Raw genomic sequence first — 25840 nt, 5'->3', positions numbered from 1 at the left:
TCCTCCTGAATGAAACGTTCCCCAGATCAGCATCCTCAGCAAACTGCCACCGTCCTCTTTGTCCTTCTCTGGCCTTCCCTACATGCTCTACCACCTCCATTACCATCACCACATCCCGAACCCCTACCGTGGGCAGAGGACTCCACGGAAACCCTAGCAGACCCAGAGGAAGACGGTCTCTGCCCACAGATTTTTATTGTCTGGAAAGACATGTTACTACTGTACAAGACCGTAATATCATCCAATGCTAAACTGTTTTGTCCAAAAGAGTTCTCCCTCTGTTTTAAAGTTTTGAAAGCAGTTATTTATGAAAAGCTGCAGAAGATAAGTGGCTAAGACTCCAAATTCTAGAGGCAAGATTCGTGTGTTCAAATCTGAGCTCCACCCTATTCTAAACTATTTAAGCTCTCTGTGCCTCAGTTTCTCCATTTATTAAATTGGAACAACAGTATCAACCTCTGAGGATGCTAGAAGATTGAATACATGCAAAGTGCACACAACAGTCTAGCCCCATCATTGCTATTTATTTTTGTACCACATGGGGAGCAAAAGTACAACTACATGTGAATACAATTTTGTGTTGCATCCAGGAATCAGAATTGTTTTTGCTGCCTCCTTGTCATGTTCAGATGACAATTCTTCCATCCTTCTCTCTTTGAGGTCCATGCCTTATAGCTACATCTCCCTCCACTCTCAACCCCGTACCAAGTGCCGCTGTATTCCAAATGCTTAGCACCTCGCTTGGCACGAAGTATGTGCTCACTTACGAATTTAAAACAAATCTGACAAGTGTTATCTGACAATAATATAAACAAAAGTTATTTTGGAAATTGTAATTAGCCAAAAATGAAAAGTAGTTCTCAAGAATATGATAAAGGTTGCTTTCATTTAATTAAACTAATTATTTAATTGGTTTCTTTGTTAGTTCTCTAGTAGTTTATAAGCACTATCATCGTTACATAGAGTATAACCCTTATCAGCATATGCATTCCCCAGATTCTCTTTAAAAACTTCTGCGCCCTGTGTTCCTGTACCCATTTTATTCAACTAACATCTGTCAGTGAGTTTGGTAGTCATCTGGCTACATGACTTGAAATATGCATTATCTATAGGTCAGAGGGAGAAGGATGAAACTCTGAGCCTTAGGGAACCCCAATGAGTTATGTGATTCATTTCCCACCCGTGAGGAAACAAACAACTACTCAAAACTATTTTGAAAAAATGATTGTTGAGCCTATTTTACAAGTTCTTGAGACATTCCTCAACCCCTATTTGTAGTCTGTTTCAAAGCTGAATCATCTTACTTCCCTCTTAAGTAGCTAACAAAACTCTCTTAATGCAATTTAGGTCTATTTCCTCCATTTGTGAAACAGGGTAGGTTCAAAGATGCCGTGGAAATGTGCCTCTCATCTCTTAGGCATAGTAGACACTATTTGCTCCCTTGTAAGCTTTATGGTACGCTAGCACTAAAAATATCTACGAACCACATAGGATAAAACATCCTGCAAAAAGAGTAACCCATAGCCATGTATGTACTAAACATAAAAGAGAAGTATATTTAAGTGCACAAAGTAATACTGTCTGGTGAAGAAGAATCCAAATGCACTATATTGTGGGGAAGAGGAGGGGGATGTATTCCATTCAGCCCCATAGTGCAAATTTTTATGATCTTCTTTGGTGAGAGAATGTAATCGTTTGAGAACACAGGATGAAACTGGAAATACTGCCAGAGATATGGATAATTCCAAATATTTCCCCCAGCACAGTTTTCAATGAGACCTTCTATCACTGATCTTCATAGTAGTAGCCTTACTACTCATACTTGACAGACACATTCTAGCCTTAGGGTCATTGTACTGGGGGTTCTCTCATCTTGGAATACTCTTTCTCATATATCTGCCTGGCACACTCCCCACTTCCTTCAAGTCTCTTCCCAATGTCACCTTCTCTGTGAGGTCTAATGGACCATCCTATTAAAAATTACAAGCTATGCTCCCCATATTGCCCTGTACTCCCAATCCCATTATCACGCTATATTTTTTCTTTTATTTTCCATAGTACTTACCACCTTCTAATATACCATATAATTTATCACTTATTATGTTTTTATCTATCTGCTAGAACATAAGTCCCATGAAGAAAGAAATTTGTTCTTTTTTTAAATTCACTGATGTACCCCAAGGACCCAGAACAGTGCCTGCCATAGAGTAGGCCCTCCATAAATATTTGTGGAGTAAACTAAAAAGATGTCAGTTCACAAATCAAATCACGGGAAATAATTCCATCAGACACACACACAAACACACACTGTTTTTTTGTGTATGTGTGTGAGGAAGACCAGCCCTGAGCTAACATCCGTGCCCATCTTCCTCTACTTTATATGGGACACCGCCACAGAATGGCTTAACAAGCAGTGCATCGGTGCGCGCCCGGGATCCAAACCGGCGAACCCCAGGCCGCTGCAGCGGAGCGCGCGCACTTAACCACTTGCGCCACCGGGCCGGCCCCCACATACACTGTTAGTGTCGCCCAAAACAGTTATTGAGCCTTAATCTGAAAAAGAAAAGAACCAATGGAAAAATTTTAATGGCAAAGTTGGCAAGTTTAAGCTCCATAAGAAAAGGAACAAGAATCAAAGTCTATTAAATATTTGCAATCTTCTCGGTTCCCTCATTATTCAAAGATGGGATGATGAAAAGAGAAATCAAGAATCTTTAGTTCTAGTGAAAATACGCTGCAGAGAACAGGAGCTATAAAAAGCCATGATTAATAGCTCAAACATAACTAAAATACCCCACTGCACAAGGGCCAGAAGGTGCAGAGACAAGTGTAGCTGTTACTCTCATTAAGTGAAATGTGAGGACTAAAACTGACCCAACAGCCCAATGGAGATGGGATGTTCCACAAAGACCTGACACAGACACACATACACACCCCACTATCACCACCAGCAACAATAATATCTGCACTTGGAGCTCTTCTCTTCCTGAACATTTTCTGCAGTGAGCATATGATGCTAAAATAAAAGCATACGGACTTCTTCTACCCTAATGATGTCTTGAGAAAGAAAATAACACAATTAACTTTGGAATAACAGATTTTGAAAAGACTGTTTGTTGAAAACTGTTGGAAATTCAGGAACACATGGTTGATTGATTAAGTGTTACAATATTTATTAAATACGAGAATCCACTGCAAGAAAATGGAAGTTCTTCCGTTGAGCTGAAGGCTACGTCTAATGCTGGGCTGAGTTGTCTCAATAAGAAGCTGAACAAAGGAACTTATGATCACAACTAGTTTACAATGGGACCAAAAACCATAGAATGATAAAAAGTGAAGAGCCAAAAGAGGAAGAGCAAAACAGAGAATTGAGAATGACTAAAAGTTTTATTAAAAACCACTGAATTGGGCTGGCCCGGTGGCTTAGCGGTTAAGTGCGCGCACTCCGCTACTGGCAGCCCAGGTTCGGATCCTGGGTGCGCACCGACACACTGCTTCTCCGGCCATGCTGAGGCGGCGTCCCACATACAGCAACTAGAAGGATGTGCAACTATGACATACAACTATCTACTGCAGCTTTGGGGAAAAAAAGGAGGAGGATTGGCAATAGATGTTAGCTCAGAGCCGGTCTTCCTCAGCAAAAAGAGGAGGATTAGCATGGATGTTAGCTCAGGGCTGATCTTCCTCACAAAAAAAAAAAAAAAATCTTGAAAAAAAAAAAAACCCACTGAATTGCCAAAGCAATTCAGAGAAAAAAGAACAAAGCTGGAGGTATCACACTCCCTGACTTTAAAATATACTAAAAAGGCATAGTAATCAAAATAGCATGGTACTGGCACACAAACAGACACACAGATCAATGGAACAGAATTCAAAGCCCAGAAATAAAACCACACGTCTATGGAGAGCTAATCTTCGACAAAGGAGCCAAGCTCATACAATGGAGAAAGGAAAATCTCTTCAATAAATGGCACTGCAAAAACTGGAGAGCCACATGCAAAAGAATGAAAGTAGACCATTATCTTACACCATACACAAAAATTAACTCAAAATGGATTCAAGACCTGAATGTAAGACCTAAAAGCATAAAACTGCTAGAAGAAAATATAGGCAATACACTCTTTGACATCGGTCTTAGCAGTATCTTTTCAAATACTATGTCTACTCAGGCAAGGGAAACAAAAGAAAAAAATAAACAAATGGGACTAATCAGACTCAAACCCTTCAGCAAGGCCAAGGAAACCATCAACAAAACGAAAAGACAACTCACCGACTGGGAGAAAATATTTGCAAATCATATATCTGACAAGGGGTTAATTTCCAAAATCTATAAAGAATTCATATAACTCAACAACAAAAAAATGAACCACCTGATCAAAAAATGGGCAGAGGATATGAACCGACATTTTTCCAAAGAAGATATACAGATGGCCAACAGGCACACGAAAAGATGTTCAACATCACTAATTATTAGAGAAATGCAAATCAAAACTACAATGAGATAGCACCTCAAGCCCGTCAGAATGGCTATAATTAACAACACATGAAATAACAAGTGTTGCAGAGGATGTAGAGAAAAGGAAACCCTCATACACTGCTGGTGGGAATGCAAACTGGTGCATTTACTATGGAAAACAGTACGGAGATTTCTCAAAAAACTAAAAATAGAAATATTATATGATCCAGCTATTTCACTACCAGGTATTTATCCAAAGAACATGAAATCAATCATTCAAAACGATATATGCACTCCTAGGTTCATCGCAGCATTAGCCACAATAATCAAGATGTGGAAGCAACCCAAGTGCTTGGATGAATGGATAAAGATGTGGTATATATATTCCACATAGTAGTGTTCCAATACTACTCAGCCATAAAAAAGACAAAATCGTGCCATTTGCAACAACATGAGTGGACCTTGAGAGTATTATGCTGAGCGAAGTAAGTCTGACAGAAAAAGACAAATGCTGTATGATTTCACTCATATGTGGAAGATAAACAAACACATAGAGAAGAAGAATAGCTTAGTGGTTACCAGAGAAAGGGGCAGGGGAGGGGCAAAAGGGGTAAAGGGGTACATATGTGTGGTGACAGATAAAAACTGGACTTTTGGTGGTGACCATGATGCAGTCTATATAGAAACTGAAATATAGTGATGTACACCTGAAATTTACACAGTTGTAAGCCAATATGACCCCAATAAAATAATTTAAAAAAACCAACTTGAAACAATATAAATGTCTCTTAAAGATTACATAAATTATGGTACGTTTATGCAATAAAATACTACCCACCTGTGGAAAATGGTGATATAGATTTATATTCATTAACATTAAAAGATGTCCATCATATTTAGCTAGGTAAGAATAGGAGGTTAGAAGAGTTTCATATCTCCAAAAAGTCTCGCAAAATATCAACATATTAATGGAAATGAGCTCTGGATAGTGAGTTTCACTTTCTAAAATATCTTTGTATTATCTAAATTTTTTTGCAATGTTTAAGTATTACTTTAATAATCAAAGAAAAATAATAAACTATTCCTAAAAAAAAAACCCACTGTGTTGTACACTTTAAAAGGCTGAATTTTACAGTACATGAATTATTATCTCAATAAAGCTGTTATAAAAAACTATATTAAAATCAAGATTGTTGTCATAAATATATTTCAAATGCAAAGCAATCTTAGTTTTCACGGAAGAAGAATGGACTTGGTTATAACTGCTACCTTCTATAAAATGTTGGGACCCCTTTCTTCCTCAGCTTTAGAGTTCTGCATTTTGAAGTTCTGCATTAGAGTTAGAGTTCTGCATTTTATCTTCAGATAAAACATGTTTTTAAAAAAGAAAATAAAACAAGCTACTAAAACAGAGCATCTTATCCTCTAATCCAGCTAAAAATACGGATTCCAACACTCAGCCTGGTTTGGGAACTATGAGTCCAACCTTTCGTCTCAGTGCCCTTTAACCTCTCTGGTCCTGCCTGCCTTCCCTTTCCTCACCCCCGGGCTGTGAAGAGCCCTACGCAGGACACAGACTACTGAGGTCTCAGCTAAGGCAAGGATGCTTCTCATCCCGAAGTAACGGAGCTGCGTGGTTTCTCATTCAATTTTAAAAAAACAAATCCCCCCTTATATTTGAACTAATGTTATGTAGGGAAAAAAAGAAACAAGACTAACTTGGTTTGTTAAATTCCTGAAAAGAATGCAGTAAGACCAAAGCTGGAACTCAGAATTAGCATCAGGGTCCAAATTACTCTACCCTCCTGGAACACCAGATGCGAATCACAGCTCTTGTGAAAACAATTCGAGAAATCCAGTGATTTGCATACACAAGAAACTGGGAACCAGTTTTATACCAAGAAATGATCATTATGGGAGCTAAAAAAGAGCTAACGTATTGAGCTCTTACTCTATGCCAAATGCTCAGCCACAAGCTTTACATGCAAGATTTCCCCTAATTCTCACAACATATGAGCTGGGTACTATTCTTATTCCCACTTTATGAGTGTAAAAACTCAGGATGAGAGAAGTTAAATGCATGCCGAGTTTACCCAGTTAGCTAGCAGCAAAGGTGGGATTAAATCCATGCAGTCTAATTCTAGGTCCTCTAACTCTTAGTCACTATCCTATAATGCTTTTTGAAAGAAGAAAACTATACAGGGACTTGTTTTACTAAAAATTAAGACTTATTCTAAAACCACAGTAGATTCTGCTGTAGTAAAGTAATACAGAAACACTCAAAGAATCATGGAGAAAAGGATTGATATGGATAACACCAAAAACATTTTAATGTTACAACAAAAGATCCCATGAGAATAAATAAATATGTCACAACACTTTTAAAAAGTATTTGCAACAGAGAGAACCAATAATAGAAAAAAATCCATAACATATTTTAAATGCCTATATATCAATAAGCAAAAAACAAATATCCCACTAGAAAAATGGGGAGAGTATAGGATTAGGCCATTTGGAGGAAGAAATATAAATCACCAACGTGCCCTACCTTATCAGACATCTAGAAAATGGAAAGTAAAATAATCAGACACCATTTCACACCCATAATATTGCTAGAAATTTAAAAGTCTTATGATTCCAAATGATGATGAAGATGTAGGTACTCAAATTCTCATGTATATCACTGTGTGATCTGGCAATACATAGAGAAGTTGAGAAGGTAAAAACTCTAAGAATCAACAATTTTACTTCTAAATATATGCCCCACAGAAACACATGCACGTGTATATCAGTGGCATACACTGCTTATAACAGCAAAAAAACTGGAAACAATCTATAAATGCCATTAATGGGAAAATAAATAAATATCTGATGGTAGGCTTATAAAATGCAATAGCAATAAAAAGGAATGAATTCAATTATTTTACCTGTATCAACATAAGAGATTGAAAATCAATGTTGAGAAGTGGCAAAAGGATCTATATGACACCAAATATGTACATTTAAAAAAACAGGGGCCGGCCCGGTGGCGCAAGTGGTTAAGTGCCGCGCTCCGCTGTGGCAACCCGGGGTTCGCCGGTTCAGATCCTGGGCACGCACCAACGCACCACTTGTCAAGCCATGCTGTGGCGGCATCCCATATAAAGTGGAGGAAGCTGGGCACGGATGTTAGCCCAGGGCCAGTCTTCCTCAGCAAAACAGATGAGGACTGGCAGATGTTAGCTCAGGGCTGATCTTCCTCACAAAAAAAAATAAATAAATTAAATAAAAAATAAAAAAACACACACAACAGTAATATATGTTTATGGATAAATATTTACGTAGTAAAAGTATGAAAACAAAGCCAGGAAAGATGCACACCAATTCCAAGATAATTTCCTCTGGGAAGGAAGGGGAAACAGAAGGGCAGGAGAGCATCAACTGTATATCTATATGTAAACATCTATAATGCTTACCTCTTTTAAAAAAACTACTAAATTTTGTTGACTCTGGGTGGTGAGTACAAGAGTGTCTGCCACATCATTCTATCTATCTTTTTTGTATGTTTAAACTATTTCAAAACATAAGCTTTTTAAAATTAAAAAAAGGAACAAAAGTCATCCTAAAGAAATTTTCACAAGCACCTTCACACGGTCGATTTCACTGATGCCACATAACAACTAAGGGATGAGTAACACAACCGTAGAGATGTCTCTAATACTGTTGCCAGGAAAACTACAAGAAACAAAAATGAATGGCTGGAAGCTACAAGGAGCCACACATTGACTCAACCTCCTAAAAACCTTTTTCACCAGAGCTGCAAAACATTTTAATAGTCAGAGGATAGAAATACCATTAGCTGTTGGAAATACATCAAAAGTACATAAAATCAGTAACATAAATGGTCAGAGGACTTTTTATGCATCTTGGAGACAGAACACTGAAACAAAGGCAGACTGTAAATATTGCTGAGCATCAACTATGCATCAGGCACAGTGTTAAGCAGTGAACAATGGTGAATACGAATAACAAAGTTTCAGCCCAAGATTACAGTCTATCTCATGGAGACATCTTCTATTCACACACCCAAGTCATCAGCGCTCCAATCACCCCGCACCAACACACACATAAGCAGGAACAATTTTATGCCAAGCCTACAAGGCAAGTTTTACTTTTGATATACCTTGAAAAGTGCCTCGTCATTCCTTAATACTAAGTCTGAATCCTGTAGCAATGGATCACTCTGGAAGACTTTGAGAAGAGACATGCTCAGCAAGTGTGGGGGTGGACTGAGCACACAATTCTGTTTAAATCCAGGGGATTATGAGCAATGAGAACAAGGAGAATGATTTTAGGAAGGCGATTCTTCCAGCAGTAAAGAGCAGAAAGGACACTTCAGTTCACATCCAAAGAAGAAAATGAATGAGGGACAATTTAAGGGGAACAAAAGAAATAAACAGAAAAAAGACAAACCACACACACAAAAAAATAGGTTTACAGGTAAGTAGTAAAATGAAAGCTGGTTGAACTCATAACACATTTTCCAAACCCCAAAATAAGTAAGTCCAGCAATGTGCTGCAGGGATGGTTCCCAACACTGAATGTAAATAACCTTTCAGAGGCTTGTTTTTACTTTAGTTGCTAAGAGAAAGAGGCACTTGACAAAAACAGAGTTGGGGGAAAAAATACAAAATAAACCAAGGGTCACAGAAAAAGTGAACAGAGCAAGGCTATGTACACAGGAAAATGACAAATGGAAAGAGGCAACAGGAGAGTGACAGAACCTGTCCTGAGAGATGAGGAAGGAAAGAGATGAAGAGAAAAGAAATGAAATAATTGGCCAGGGGAAACCGGATATGACAACAGGGGTCTGGGCGCATAAGAATGGAACAGAGCTCTCTGCAAGTCTCGGCTTCAACGACTTCATCCAGTCAACACTTGCCTGTGGAGCACTTGCTAGGTACAAGACTCTGTGTTCAATGCTGGGAAGAAATAAAAATGAAGATGAGGATGCATGCTTTCACTCCATGTTCTTCTGTACAATTACATTAAAATAAAATAACTTTTACCCCATTACCCTACGACAACTGCAAACTTCATGATTTCATAATCAGAACCTTTAAGAAATGTCCTAAAAAACTCATTAACCAATGACTGCAGGTAGATGTCATATTAAATTGGTTAAGTTATGAATCAATACTACTTTCCCTTCTTTAATTTTGAGAGAACATTGTCTATGCAAGATCATTAAGAACTATAAGAACATCATGTTAAACTTACCTCAGAAATTAAATGAGAATTCTCAGTATCTCAGCACCAATATTTTTCCCCCTTTTTCACCCTAGAGGATCCTGAGAACCAACAAAAATTACTATATATCATGGTTTGAAATAGGCTTATCTCTAGAAACTTACACAGTCAGAAATGGCTTCACCTTTGGTAACAGCAATGAACACTACTTGAATTTTGCCTACCTTCTTATCAGTCAACATCTGTCCAAGTTTTAAGATATTTTTATGAGGAAATAAGTTTGAAAAAAAGCAATGTACTATTTATAGCTAAACCAGCTGTACAAGATCATAAAATGTGAGAACAATTTTGCAGTGATAATCAAAACTTTCATCATCTTCAATGATGTTTAAGTTTCTATCAAAGTCAATAAAATTCTTCCTAAAAAATGAAGGCTTAATTATTCAGCATAATGGTAAATTTGTAAATGCATCTGTAAAAAAAAATTTCGCATTCTTATTAAACACTTACCTAAAGTTTTCTTGGAAAGCACATCAAAGTACTCCTAACTACTGCTAATCTGCAGGTAATACCAAACTCACCTTGAAAATAACCCACTATTATGGCAAATGGAGACTGACACCAAAATTATCCATCTCAATAAGAAGAAATTTTCCAAACTCCCACATTCAAGGACTCTTTGACCATTAACATACATTTATTTAACACATACCACATGCCACTTAAAATGCGACTGCTGCTCATTTTGTACAAACTAAGAGTGATTTTGCAGAGCATCAACTTTTGCATGAATTAGGAAATCAGTCTTTAAGTGAGCCCCATCTCCGGACCCAGGAGAAGCACAGCGTCTAGAGGCTGAACTATATAATGAGAAGAACAATGAGCCCCTTAAAGCCTTCTCTCACCAGCCTGCAGATCTTTAGAAAAGACCAACGAAGAATAAGCTGGAGGAGAATGAAGAGGAGGAAGAGGAAGGAAGAAGGAATAAAGAAGAATAAGAAGAGGAAGAAGAATAGGAAGAGGAAGGAGAGGAGAAGAAGGGGCAGGAGGAGAAGAAGAAGAAGAAATGGTTCTTCCCTCTGAACCAAACACTTAAACTTCATGGAGGGATAAAAATAATCTCAGGGGCCATCAGAGTAAGTTTGGCTAAAAAACACAAGGTTCCCTTTAAAAACACAAGACCCAGATCAAGAGTGGAGCCAACCACTAAAACCTGGATGGCTGAGATAAAAAACTCAGAAAGTGCTTCAGACTCTTTCAGGCAGCTCTCTCTAGTTGAGGCAGGAGGATACTGGACTGACCTGGCACAGTGGACCCAGTATCTTCTCTCCATAACTGATTTCTCATTTCCCTGAGCCTCCCCTTCCCCCACAGCCTGCTCCTGCCCATGTTCTGATGACCCTAGATCACTCCAGTCAACTGCTCCTCCAGCCTACCCTAGATTAATACCACCATGCATAACCCTGACTGCCGCTTATGCCCACTGAGGATCCATAGCTGGGTTCCTGGCCAGACCCCTGACAGGATATTCCAAAGGCATTAAAAATCCACTAGGGAATCTGTGGAAATCTACAGAACCAGGTTCTGTGAAGTGGGAGCTCTTGCTGCAGCATTTCGCCATCTACCTCACACAGAGAGAAACCATTTAGAAAACAGCCTGAGCTACCAGCAGGAGCAGCAAATTGCACCAGCCTGCCTCCAACATCCTGATCTCACTAGGGAAGGAAAGGAAGGCCATTTCTCCCAACAAGCCTTACTTAAAAGGCAAACTGAAAAAAAAAAGAATAGCAATTGACCAACTAGAAGTAAAGGCTCGAGACATGAGTCAGTGTCAAGGAGAATAAGTGGTCTAAGAAAACTGTCAACCAGCAGTTCTCCTGCCTCTGGTAGAAAATTCTAACACCACTTGCAAAATGTGAGCTCTTCAGGCCTATCTTCAGGAAAACATCATCGATTTCCCATCTTCAAAAAGTTATCTAATGTTCTTTACTTGGGACAAAAAAAACGCAACAAAAGGGCAACTACTGCTAAGTGCTAAAATCCCCTTGGTACAAAATTAACTTTTAAATAGGAGAAGAAAAATGTTGATTTACCCTTGCTGATAAATATGATTCTGAAAAATCTCTTCAATACAAACAGATTGCGGGGGCGGGGGGGGGCATTAAGTTCTTTACTCCTCCTCTTCCCAGTTATAACTGCTGATATTTCTGGATCACGGTACAGCATTTTTTATTTTCTTGTCAAAATCAAGTTATACATAATAGTCTGTCCTGGGGAAAACAAAACAGATTTGTATCTTAAGAGCAACTCAAACGATAAAATCAGAAGTAAAAGACAGCTACTAGTCTAAAACTAGAAGTCTAAAATCGTTATTTATACATGAATTATTTATATTTTTAAAAATACAGCACATTGAACTCTATTTTAATTATGTCTAAAATAACTGCAATTATCAAAAGGGGCTATAAATTCAGTAACTGAGACCAAAAATTATTCATGCATTCATATTTTATACCCTACCTTGCTCCAAAAGGATTTCAGGATGTTTACACGGACACTTACAGATAACATACAATTTTTAAGTAGATGAGGCAACCGAGGGAAAAGGAAAAGGCATTACTTCAGTAAATATTTATTAGGCACCTACTTTGTGCCAGGCACTGTTCTAGGCAGCAGAGACATGTGGTGAACAGACAAGATCATTCTCATACAGTTTATATGCTAGTGATGGCATACTGGAAGAAAGACAATAAACAAGTCCACCATTAAAAAGAAAGTCAAATGCTAACACGTGCTGGGAAGACAACAGAGTAATGCGACGGATAAGGAGCAGGGCAGGGTGGTACTACTTTAGAAAAGTGGACAGAGGAAACCTCTCTGAGATTACTTTTTAAGCCTGAATATTTATTTTAATCTAAGTATAACATGCATATGAAAATGTGCACAGACGTGACTTCCTAGATTGATAAATTATCATGAGTCAAGAGATATTTCAGATGACTTTTGGGCTGAAAGGGGATGATGAGTAGGAGCACGCTATCAGCTGGGAATGAAGCTGCTATGAAAACTCACGCTGTGACTTTCGCTTTGGAGGAGGGCACAACTTGCCTCTAAACTTGTGGCATCCAGCTCAGGGTAGGAAACACAGCTCCATGACAAATCTCTCCTCTTGGTCCTGATGAGACACCATGTGTAATGCTCTCCAAGACTTCGATTAATACTGTATCTGGTTTCTCAGGAATATTTCTTTTTTGTGTGTGTGAGGAAGATCAGCCCTAAGCTAACATCCATGCCAATCCTCCTCTTTCTGCTGAGGAAGACTGGCCCTGGGCTAACACCCGTGCCCATCTTCCTCCACTTTACATGGGATGCCGCCACAGCGTGGCCTGACAAGCGGTGCCTCCGTGCGCGCCCGGGATCTGAACCCGGGCTGCCAGCAGCAGAGCACATGCACTTAACCGCTACACTGCAGGGCCAGCCCCAGGAATATTTCTTACCATGCCCTTCAAAATATCCTTTAGAAAAAGCCTGGTAGGTGACTGATGAGGTCAGGGAAGTGACTAAGAAAACTGATACCAATTCAGATACCAAACTTTCTTGTGACTAAGAAAAAATCTCTTAAATCTCAAGAATTTGCACCCCATAACCCTGGGTGCAAATTGGAATCCACTGGGGAGATTTTTAAAAATACCTCCACCCCAGAATCTCTGGAGGGGAGGCCAGTAGACAATGGAGGAATAGATAGATGATAATTCCCCATAAACAGTTTCTTTTAAGTGAATTTCTGGCAAATCAAACTCCAACAAGTACTCAGAGTGCAGATATTCTCTACTGCCACTTAGATGTAGATTCAGATATTCCCATGTGGTTAAAAGACTATTTGAGATAGAAGTAGAAATTACACCTATTTCTAGAAATGAAGACATTTCTAACAAGTGCTAAACATGAAATCAATTCATCCCTGAATGAAGTTAGCGAGGGAAGAGACCTGGGCAGGACCAAGAGTTTCTTAAAGAAATGTCAGGTTTGTTCCAGCACAGATGAATGGGTAACCCGCATGTTAAATAAGTAGCAAAAATTACAAAAGGATTATTTTATGTGGATCTCTAACATTTTCTTTGAGAATTCTTTTCCCAATTCTACTACTTATTAGTTGTATGACCTTGGGCAGGTTAATTAGCTCCCTTAAGCGTCAGTTTCCTTATCTATAAATGGGTATAATAATAATATCTATCTCATAATGAGAGATAATACATTAAATCATTCAGCACAGTGCCTAGTACACAGTAAAAATTCAATAAATACTAATTCCTGTTTTTCAGCTCTTTCAATATTTGCTTTCTAGAGCTTTTATTACCAAAGCACTAACTAAATGTTCACAGAAGCTACCATTTCACTTATCCTTGATTACCTATCTCTTTTACCTGAATGCTTTGACATTCGGGACTCCGGAGCTACTTGTTCTATGAAGTCACAAAAGTTATTCTGTATCTTTTATTTTGGAGAAGCATATATGAATATGGATACCTGTTTAGCATTCAATGTTTCTGTTTTATGAAACTTTGACCACAAAAGAGCATATATAATTTTGGTGTTAACTGTTGAATACTGAAATATTTGATTTACAAAGAAAGATTATAACAATCAGTGTACATACCCAGTTCCAAAACAAACAAAACACATGTCCTTCAAGAGGCATTTTTCACCTTTTAAATGTTAAATACCTTTATATATTCCATTCTCATTCTCAAGTTAGTAGAAATGAAGCATTCCTGCTGTGTTCTGCAAGCTTCTTCACTACTACATAACTTAAAAAAAACATTTTCAAGTGCTCCAAGAAATACATAGTTCCAATGCGAAAGAAGTAAGAAATCTTTGACCCCAGAGCCATTGAAAAACATCTAAACAAATGCTGGTAGCCTCTTACCATAAGGCCAGTAGCACAGCGGTTAAGCACACAGGCAGTGCAGTGGAGCTCAAGTGTCTGGGTTCAATTCCCCTCTCAGCTACCTATCAGCTTTGTGATTTTTGCAGCTGGTAAGTATTACTTATTACATGATTCTTGCAAGGATGCAATGAGTTAATGTACATCAAGTGCTTGGAAAACTGTCCAGCACATAAAAAGTAACCACATAAGTTACTGTATTTTAAGTATTTTAGTATATACTGTAACATAATAACACCATTATAAGTATTTCTCTCTTTTCCTGATTTCCCCTTCCTTCCTCCTTCTCACCATTCTCCTCAGTGTCTCTTCCTCTTCTTCTGCTCTCCTCCTCTTTTATTAACATCCTTTTTCCCCTGGGGGCTCGTCCATGAGACTGAATAATAAATGTGGCCCTATCTGAGCCCCACTGGAGCTACTGAGTACTATTGACCTTACAGATTCCTGCTCACACTGTGTCATGACAAGAAAGCAGGCCTCCCTCCATGTACTTTTAGGAGGGACTCTAACAGTCCAAAATGATAGAACACTTGGCATTCTTTGAAATATGAGAAAGCAAATGAAACTAGGAACAATTATCAACCCATAAGCTCTCAGAGTCATTCACAGTTTTCCATGAGTGGCTGTAAAGAAGTGATGAAAGACCGGTTCTTTTTGTGCACAGTAAAATCATTAGGCCAAATTTCCAAGATGCCTAAAAGAAAGATATACAAATTGGGATCTCATAGAGTAAAAACAAGACTTAACTCTGAATTTCATTTTCTTTTAACTATTTAATTGTAAGAGAAGAAGGCTGGTAGAAGAATAAAAATGCGCTGGGAAATGTCTCTTTCCTATTTATAGCAGCAGAACAAGTTTTGATGGGTGGCAAAACTATCAATATTGAGGTACTTGGGTTTAACAAATGCACATTAAGAAAAATAAGATGTTTGTGCTATCCTTGCAAAATACTTCTAAAGCTGTAATTCCTAGCAGCCCTTTTCCACCAGGGATGCAGTACTGCAGACAATTTACCACCAAGCTGACTCAGTGCACCCAAGTGAAACAGCACAATTTTAAGTAAGGCTCATCTATGCTTAGGCATATGTATAAAAATATTCATAAAAATGGAGCACATCTACTGTTTACCATCTTGCTACCATCTTGCATTTTCCCCATTCATTACCAACTACCAAAACTATGATAAATTGTAGATCTATGTTCTTGGCACTTGACTACTTAAGAAGCTATAACACTTTCCAGGGAAAGAGAGAAATAAGTAGCCCATCTATTCACTGACAACAAAGGCTTCTGACAAAAAGAAATTCCTGCTATTTGTAGAGAAATGTAATCACTGGGTGAAAAACAAATTATTGGAAATTTATGGGGTGATCACACAAGGAAATAAACCACTAAATAACCTATCTTTGATGCTCCAAGTAAATCTGTCATGCTTGGCTAGCAAAAAAGGGGTAATCATTAAGGTGCTTATTCTTTTTTTTTAACTTTTTTTATTTTTATTTTTTTTTTTACTGCAGTAACATTGGTTTATGACGTTATATAAATTTCAGGCGTACATCATTATACTTCTATTTCTGCATAGATTACATCATGTGCTTATTCTCAAAAATAGCAGTTACGTGATTATCAGTATCAAACCATCAGTCAGACTCAGTAGGTGATATCTTGCCCACAGGAGTGTCCAGTTAAAAATGTTTTACCTTTTTATCTGCAAACATACAATTCCTTCTGCACAAATAATTTCAAGTCAAAAGAATGAAAGAAAGACTGAATATTTTGAACATTCTAATTCTGACTGCTATTTTACAAGACTGAAATTACTTCAGACTAGGCAGACAACCTTGAGGATAGCAAAGTTACCCACAATCAAATATGATTTCTTTGATTATCATTTCTAGGACTTTATGGCATAACAAGCTTTCAGTATGGGCTGATCATCCCACTTTGGATAAAAATAAAGTATGCATTCAAGTAACTGGCTGTCTAGTAAAGAAATCTTTTACAACATGGACTCATATCAATAGAATTATTATTTCACATCAATCAAATTGCCAGTATTTCCACATAACAAAAATGAAAATTTCTTCCAAAAACATAAATGTTCTGTTCCATTGAGTGATGAAAACTGAAACAAGGACATATTAAGGGTAAAATTAAGGTGTTTTATACCGCCATAATTCTTGTGTGCTTTCTGAAACATTAAGTAATACGTTGCTTGTTTCCTTACTCCAGGTCAATGGCTTGATCTTACCAGATGAGAAGTAATTCCTGAATTAGGTTAGATGACCTATAAGGTCTCTTCCATCTCTAGGACTGTTAGGTTCCACTGAGTTATGTAAATCTGAGTAGTTTGTAACTTACTTCTGGGAATGTGTTAAATTCAGGTATTTAGGACACCATTTTGCATTAAAAAGATGTCATAAAATTTCTAAATAGTACTCAAGCAACCTGAGGGAGTTTATGTTATTTAACAAAAACTCACATAGTGCTTACAATGTGCCCAGCATTGTTCCAAGTGCTTTATAAATATTAACTAATTTACACAGTATTTTCAGTATCCCTTGTAACTAAATTCTTACGAAGCTTAACAAGTATGTGAATTGGCAATTACCAATGAGTTAAACTGAACAACCACATTCACTTACTCTTTGAAATTAAAATTAATCATTCTAACAATGGGATTATCCCACAGTAACATGAATCTGGCCAATTCTCTCTCCTTACCGAAATCCTTAGATTGCCTTTAGGACAAAGCCCAAATTCCTCAGCAAATCATGAAGGTGCTGCAGCATCTACTCTCCTCTTTCCTGTTTTGTCTCATCTGTCCCTTAAATCCTAACTATTTGCAGTTAACAAAAAAATGTCCTGACTCCCACACACCTATGTACTTGCTGCCCCTTCAGTTTGATATGCCTACCCCCTCCCTTTAATCTGACCAACTCCTACTCACTCTCAAAATACAGCTCAGACAGCACCTCTACCTGAGAGCCCACCCTGACTGCTCATCTGTTAAGTACTAGGTCTTTTCTGCTTCCACAGCTCTCTGTGATCACCTCCAGAAAAATCACACAGAAGGGCAGAGAGTAACCGCTTGTTCCCTCATCTATCTTCCCACTTGTCTGTAAATTCCTTCAATGCCAGAACTGTGTCTTTTATCTCTAAATCCCCAGAGCCTTGCAAGAAAATTGGTATACAGTAGGAGCTCAAGTAAAAATGTCTTTAAATAACAAATCAATAAATGAATATATCAGTTTCGTGAGCTGACAGAAAATCATCCTAATTTTATTTCTGAACTAGAAAGAAAGTTGCTAAAAATATCTATGGGTAGCTACGATGCCATAAATTATATCTATTTAATTACCAAAGAAATGACAAGGGCCAGAGATGATTAACTTATGTTTTCAGGTCCAATGGTAGCTCTGAAGGAAACTAGAAATACCAAAATGCAGGAAAACTCCTTAGTTTCTCTAATTGTAGAAAAAGTTGACATAGGGCAACTAGGTCTTTACAACTCTAACTGCCAGATTCAGTCCTGTGGTCAATGATTTCTAACTGTGGTTTAAGGAGCATGGTAAACTGAAGCAGCTCCCCAGGTGATCCAGACATCCAACCAGATGTACTGTGTGTACCTTACTCTGTGCCAGGCACAGAGAACATTTCTTGTAATAGTTAGTTTGATGACAAGACAGTATCTTTACTTTCATTTCTGACTTGAATTAAAAATCTATTCATGATGTTTAGCCTATATCCTAGCAATTCCTTCTTACCTGACCAAGGCCAGCGTCATTCTTCTCAATTGTAGTTTTACTGCTGGAGAAAGTGGAAGCTACACGGGCCCAAGGTATCTTCTGCCCTAAGTGGAGAGGCCTACGAACCAACAAACTGCAGAAGTGGTGCTCCATAACGGGGAGAAAAGGAGGAGGCCTGGCCTGTCTTCCAAAAGTGGTGGTCACTCACCAACACAGAGAAGGGCAGGAGGTACCTGAAGGCATTACCAGCATGACGCAGAGACTCAGCATTTCCAGGTTCAATCCTGCAGTTTTCTTTTTTCTCTGCTTCCATCTGTCTCCCTTGCTCTCTGAGAAAGTCTTTGTGATTTGTTTTAAAGCACTGACTATATCAGCAAAAATTCACACTGCAGGAAACTCTACAGGATAGAAGAACCCCGGTCTTCAATGAACAAATTGCAAGGAAAAAAATAAGGAAATGGCTGGGCCGGCTCCGTGGCTTGGCGGTTAAGTGCGTGCGCTCTGATGCTGGCGGCCCGGGTTCAGATCCCGGGAGCGCCCCGAGGCACCACTTCTCCGTCCAACGCGAGGCCGAGTCCCACGTGCAGCAACTAGAAGGATGTGAACCTATGACATACAACTATCTACTGGGGCTTTGGGGGGAAAAAACTGAATAAATAAAATCTTTAAAAAAAAAAAAAAAAAAAAAAAAAAAAAAAAAATAAGGAAATGGAGGGGGGAAATATGTACTAAAGAGACTTAAAAAACAAAGAAGTACACTAATTGCAGTCTATTACTTGGGTTCCAGATCAAACACACTTAAGTATATATTTATTATATTTAAATATTTATTTAATATATTTATATATCATATATAATTTAACATATATATTTAATATTTAATATATATTTATATATTAGATATGATAATATCATAGTTACATGTTTAAAAGAATCCTTATCTTTTAGAGGTACACACTGAAATGTCTTATGAATGAAATGATCTGATTTGCTTCAAAATAATACAGAAAGGGGAAGAAAATAGGTAGGATATAGATAAAACAAGGCTGGCTATGGTTGCTAATTGTTGAAGCTGGGAGCTCATTATAATATTGTCTACTTTTGTGTGTTTTGGAACTTTTTTATAATCAAAGGTTGTAAATAGGTATGAGAATATTCCTCCACAGAAATAATCATAATTTATTGAAAAATAAGACAGGGAAACTGTGTCCCTGACTTCTTCAGTTTTACAATGGAAACAAGTTGAAATGGAAAAGAAAAATGGGTATTTACCAAACGTTAATTCAAATAATAGAATCTTTCATTAAGGCTTAGCATATTAGATTCTCTACTACAATATTCCAACTTTGATAGATACTGCTGTGGCCCTTTAAACTAATTTCGATCTTACACTAAAATTTTAACAACTAGGCATTTGGTTTAGTTACAAATTAGTACAAGTACAGATTTAAGTAGTATTTTTCTGTTTTTACACATTTTACACATACAGATAAATTAGTATAACTATCACATCAAGATACATCTTAAAGTATTAATGAATGAGTATATTTATACATGTGAAAATGTTCAGCCTGACTGCTTCAGAAGTTTACAAAATTTTCCACTACATGAAAAAATTCTATCTTAATATATACTTACACTCGAGTGAACAAGTTGCCAAATTAATGTATATAAATACAAAAAATGTTTACAAAGCCCCCAAATATTTATTGAAATTAACCAGTAAGATCAAAATAATTTTCAGGCATATCTGTGGATGTGTGATATTGATCTAAATATGGGTAAATGGTAAATAGATTTTTTTAAAACATAATTTATAAACTTCCAATAAGCAACATGGCCCTAATTACACCAAGAGGACTGCTACCAACAAGAAAGGGGGGAGGGGGACGCCTTTTCTGGAAGGTGGCGGTGATTGGGTACAACTCTGGGGTCCAGCTTCAGTAAGCTCAGAACTTCAAAGTTTAGCTTATTTTTATGGTTTGAGTTTAGTTAGGGGTGCCTGGGCTTGTTTTTCCAATTTTTCTACAGTACCAATCTTGGTTTAAATCACTTATAAAGTCTTCTCTTTGAGGATTAAAACAACAAGAACCACAACAACCATAACGATGATGCAAATCCTGCCCAAATATTATATCCCTTCTTGCCTATGCATGGCTTTTGCTTGACAGAGGTGATACGGTCTGCGCCCCTTCGCGCAGGTCGCCGCACTGCTGGAAGCATCCCGCACAAACTCCTCTCCAGCCAAGCCCTCGGCCTATGTTTCTTTTGGGGTTTTGTCCCCCTTTTCCCTTCTTTTTTGCACAGGGAGCGCCATGCATGACTCGCGTTAGGACTGCGTTCATTTCACCGAAGACACTGCATCTCCAGGGCAACGGAGAGCAAACGTGGGGTTGGGATGGGCCCGGCTGCGCCGCGCCGCGCCGCGGACCACCCCCCCGACCGCGCTTCTCACCTGCCCGCCGCCGGGGTCGCCCCGCACTCGCGTATCGAGCGCGTCGTGCCCAGTTTCGTCTTCGCCGCCCGAGAGGTAGAGAAGCCGGAGTGGCACGATGCTCTGGCGCTCCAGGAAGCGGTTTTCGTTCCTTTTTTCCAGCTCCGTCAACGAGGCGTCTCCTCCAGGCACGAAGGGGTTAAGGAGAGAGAGAGGAGAAAAGGCGAAAATAAGGACCCTGACCCACACTCGTCCATCCTGCGGTCCGACGTCTCCTCTATGAAAATCCCACCGCCCCTCCCTCCCGGACCGCATCTGGGAAGGACGCAGAGATACCGGCCCGAGAGCCTTGGACCAGCTCATCTGAGAGCATCCAGGATCGGGGCCCAGGAGCAGAGCACCCCTTTCCCATCCTCCGCATTCCTCTTCTTCACAAGAAAAAAAAAAACAGGAATTTGAGCGAAGGTTTCTAATGATTCCGCGCGCCCCCACACATGTATTTTTGCCTCACTTCTCACCACCCTTCTAAATAAAAAATCTCCCCGCGCACTGGGGAAATGGGGATGCCTCTTTTCACTGTGCTTGAGTGCTGCAAAGATTCCCGGGAAATGGTACGTCCCGAAGCCAGAGAGGGTGGCGAACTTACCTGCCCGGCCGCAGCGCGCCGGGGGGCAGGTCCCCAGGGCGCAGAGCAGCAAGAAGGGCACGGACGCAGCCGCCGCCGCCTGCATGGTGCTGCCGTCAACCGCCCCGTTGGAGACGCTCAGCTCCTCATGCCCCGGCAGCGGGGTCCGGCTCCCTCGCCCCGCGCCCGACGGTTTGCCTCGGCCGCCCCCTCCCAGCCCCGGCCGGTGCTGCGGTGGCCGTGGCGCTGCAGCCTCCACCGCGGCGCTGCCTCAGTGCTGCATTGTGCTCCGCGGGCGCTTCCGCTGGCGGGGGGAGCGAGCGAGTGCTGCATTGGGCGGTTGGCTGTAGCTAAGTGGTTTCTAGCGCCTCCCACCCCATCCCCTGGCAAAGGCTCTGGCGGGCGAGGAGCGCTCGGCAGGGAGTGAGCGCCTGGTGCACTCGCCCCCCGCGCGCGGGCAGGGGCGCGCGCAGGAGAGTCAGCTGGGAAATGTAGTTCTCTCTTCGCATCCCGCTCGTCTCCACGACGGCGCGGATTGTCGCGACCTCGTGACTGCGAGATCCTCTGCAGCCTGAAGATAAGAGGGAGCAAAAGGGCCAAAGAGAGAGAAGTCATCGCTGGCAGGCCTCCTGGCACAGAGCATATCCAACTGCGCCGCTGCGGGAGCCGGTATTCGCCCACTTCGTCCGCAAAGAACTGTAATACTAATATTTCCCACAAATTTAGTAGTTACTTAAATTATTGTCAGGGAATCATACCCTCGAGAGTGAACGGTAGGTTAATTATTCAACAAATATTGTTTGAGGACCTACTATGTGCCTGGTGGTTGACTAAGCGCAGAGGACGCAACCGTGAACTACAGACGTCTGAGAGGCACCTGCTCGCAGATATAGTTGAGCCAACACCGTTTTTTTGCAGTACAGTGTCAAAAGTGTTCTCGTAATCCCTAGAGGAGAGTCACTAACTCAGCTAGGGTGGACTCGAGGGAGAACCTCCTCAAGAAGGTCTGTGCAGACACTTCAAGGGTGTGTTTCGCCCAGCTCCCCAGGATGTCTTGGTTCTTTCTGTTATATCTGCCTGGTTCAAACTTGCATTTGAAAACCAGACTTGGGGAACTCTACTTTCTCAGTCTGCTTATTCCATTTTTCTCTAATTCCGAATGTTAGAAACTCTTGAGGATAAGACAATAATAAAATAATTATCAACATAACACTTATGTGGTACGGTACAGTTTTTCAGAGGTCACATGTATTGTCGGTTGAACCTTAGGTAAACAATTTGATAAGTATTTCCACTTCAGAGAGGAGGAAATTAAAACTTAGAGCTGCACCTTTCAAATACTGTGGCCGCAACATATAGCTATTTAAATTTAAATTTATTAAAATTAAATAAAATTAAAAATTCAGTTCCTGAGTCACACTAACCACATTTCAAGTGCTGAATAAGGTACCTGTGGTTAGTGACTACTGTATTGTACAGCAAAAATATAGAACATTTCCATCATTGCAGAAAGTTCTGTTGGACAGCACTGGCTTTGAGAATTTAAATGACTTTCCCCAAGGTCCCATGGCTAGTCATAAAAGTAGACTGGATCTCCTGCTTTCAGATGTGTCTTTTCCCACAGCTCCCTGGTTGAACCTGCGTTTGTGTAATCTCCATCCTGGTTCTGGTCCTGTAAAACATACAGAAGAATCTTCCTCCTGGTGCTCTTTGGAGATGTTTTTCTCTTTCCCCTGGGGAATTTTTTTTTTTACCTCTGCCTCATGTGACATGGTTTCAAGTTCCCTCACCATCCTGATGATTTGAAAATAAACTCCAGTGTGTCCATGTCCCAGCTCAAGTGTGGTATCCAGAATTAAATACAACTTAAACATGATTTCACAAGCAAATGGTAGAGAGGGACTCTTTTCTCCCTTGTCCTAAATTCTTGCCTAAGAGAACATTCTATCATATTTTGGTAGCCACATCTCACTGAGCTTATTGTCATTTCAAAAAAATTCCCCCAAATCTTCAAATAATGAGACACTTAAGAATACTATATATGACATGCAATTGTAGCCTGAATAAGGGCTACAAGTTTTCAATAGCACATTTTTGATCTTGATGCGGGAGATTCCATAATAGTTACAGTGAAAGAGAATTAGAACCCAAGGGCCTGGAAAAGCCCTTTACCTTCATCCCCTACATCACGGATCCAAATTCTTACCCAGTTCTCTTAGTTGGAAGAATTAATTTGACAGGTTTTGTAAATATTGTGCTGTTCTAAGTATACTCCATAATTTTTTTATTTAAACATCTTTTGCTGTCATAAGCAATGCTTCCCTGTGTGTGTGTTGTGAGCATTTCTCTAAGGTAGATAGCAGAATGAGGAATTGCTTGGTTTGTAGAGTTCGCACATTTTTTTTTTAATTAAGCTCTGCGTGTTTTTTTTTAAAGGTGAAGTTTTTCTGTTTTTGTTTTTTTGAGGAAGATTGGCCCTGAGCTAACATCTGTTGCCAGTCTTCCTCCTTTTTTTCCTTTATTCTCCCCAAAGCCCCATTAGATAGTTGTATGTCATAGTTGTACATCCTTCTAGTTGCTCTATATGGGACGCCACCTCAGCATTGCTTGATGAGTGGTGAGTAGGTCTGCACCCAGGATCTGAACCGGCAAACCCCGGGCCACCAAAGCAGAGGGCGCGAACTTAACCGCTAAGCCACCAGGCTGGCCCCTGCACATTTTTTTAATGTAATAGATTCATGCCTTTAAACCACTCCATCTCCTTGGCACAGAATGGATCTCCTGAGAGGCAAGGTAAGCGAGAAGATAGCTGTGGCTCTGAGCTACACCATTTCTCCAAGATATTGGGGGGGGGGGTGTGTAGCATAGAGGGAGTAAGCCTGTCTCAGTGTCACTTCAGAGCAAAGTATCCCATCCCATAGGGACAGAAACTCCTTTGAATCTCTGTGGAGTAGTGTGCTTCTGGCCACATCTTGCCTATTTCATATATATATCTATATATTTGTGGGGGTTTTGTTGTTTTTCATTTGATTCCCACCATCTAATTAATTAACACATCCATCACCTCACATATTTATCTTTCTTTTTTTTTTTGGTGAGAACACTTAAGTTCTATTCTCAGCGAATTTTAATTATATAATAGTGTTATCGGCTATAGTCACCATGTTTTACAATAGATTCTCAGACCTTATTCATCTTATAGCTGAAAGTTTGTACCCTTTCACTAACCACTCCTGATTTCCCCCACCCCCCAGCCCCTGGCAACCACTTTTCTACTCTGTGTTTCTATGAGTTTGACTTTTTTTTTTTTTTTTTTTGTAGATTCCACATATAAGTGATACCATGCACTATTTGTCTTTCTCTGTCTGGCTTATTTCACTTTGCATAATGCCCTCAAGGTCCATCTATGTTGTTGCAATTGGCAGGATTTCCTTCTTTCTCGTGGCTGAATAATATCTCATTATGTATGTGTGTATATATATATGTATATATCACATCTTCTATATCCATGCATCCGTTGATGGACACTTAGATTGTTTCCATTATCTTGGCTATTGGGAATAAGGCTGCAATGGACATGGGGGTGAAGCATTTGGGGGGGATGCTCCCACCCCTAGCCCCACCACTCTTAATACAAAGAGTTAGGAGTCAGAGAGTCGAGAAGAAACTAAATCGGTGGATTTTGGCCCCCTGAGGCTGACCCTGATCCATAAGACTACCCGCACCTCTGGATTCTGGATTCACAGACCAAGTACAAGCCCATTCTTATGTCTCCATCAAAGCCCCAAACGGCATTCTCAGTACTTCTGTTTGTTTTTGTACATTTTATTAGAAAGGACTATAAAATAGCCACTTAGTCACTTTACCTCTTCAGTATGCATATGTAAATAAGTTGTTATATAGGAAATCTTTTGTTTTAATATAAGAATGAGCCTGTCCAATTTCTGCTGTACATTATTAAAGTTTTATTCCCAAGGCTAAAAAAAAACTGTATATCTTCTTTGGAAAAATGTCTATGCAGTTCCTCTGCCCAATCAGATTGCATGGGGGTTTTTTTGCTATTAAGTTGTGTGAGATCTTTATATATTTTGGATATTAACCCCTTATCAGATATATGATTTGCAAATATTTTCTCCCACTCACTAAGTTGCTTCTTCATTTTGTTGATGGTTTCCTTTGCTGTGCAGAAACTTTTTAGTTTGATGTAATCCCACTTGTTTATTTTTGCTTTTGTTGCCTTTGCTTTTGGTATCAAATCCAAAAAATTATTACCAAGACTGATATCAAGGAATTTACCCTCTATGTTTTCTAGTTTCACGTCTTATGTTCAAGTTTTACAAATTTCAGCATTTCAGTTTTATGGGTTCAGGTCTTATGTTCAAGTCTTTAATCCATTTTGAGT

General features: G+C 39.5%; 1 protein-coding gene across 18 annotated transcripts in view; it reads right to left on the bottom strand.

Moving 5' to 3' along the window:
- The window catches only part of ADAM22 (ADAM metallopeptidase domain 22), a 215335-nt gene extending 193509 nt beyond the window's left edge, over positions 1-21826 (bottom strand). For all 18 annotated transcript variants that reach the window (XR_015556176.1, XM_087448379.1, XM_087448555.1 and 15 more), the window contains exons 1-2: positions 21460-21826; positions 20835-20995 (exon numbers count right to left, since the gene is read on the bottom strand). Coding sequence is in view for 17 of the 18 variants with exons in the window: in XM_087448379.1 (XP_087304505.1) it covers positions 20835-20995; positions 21460-21544 (246 nt within the window). In the remaining variant the exon portion in view is untranslated. The remainder of the gene's footprint in view (positions 1-20834; positions 20996-21459) is intronic.
- Positions 21827-25840: the final 4014 nt, after the last annotated feature.

This window comes from Ceratotherium simum, chromosome 1 (genome assembly GCF_057802395.1).
Source record: "Ceratotherium simum simum isolate JZ-2026a chromosome 1, ASM5780239v1, whole genome shotgun sequence".
Taxonomy (NCBI): Eukaryota; Metazoa; Chordata; class Mammalia; order Perissodactyla; family Rhinocerotidae; genus Ceratotherium; species Ceratotherium simum.
Note: the sequence above shows the minus strand (reverse complement) of the source record. Positions and strands in the feature narration are given on the sequence as shown.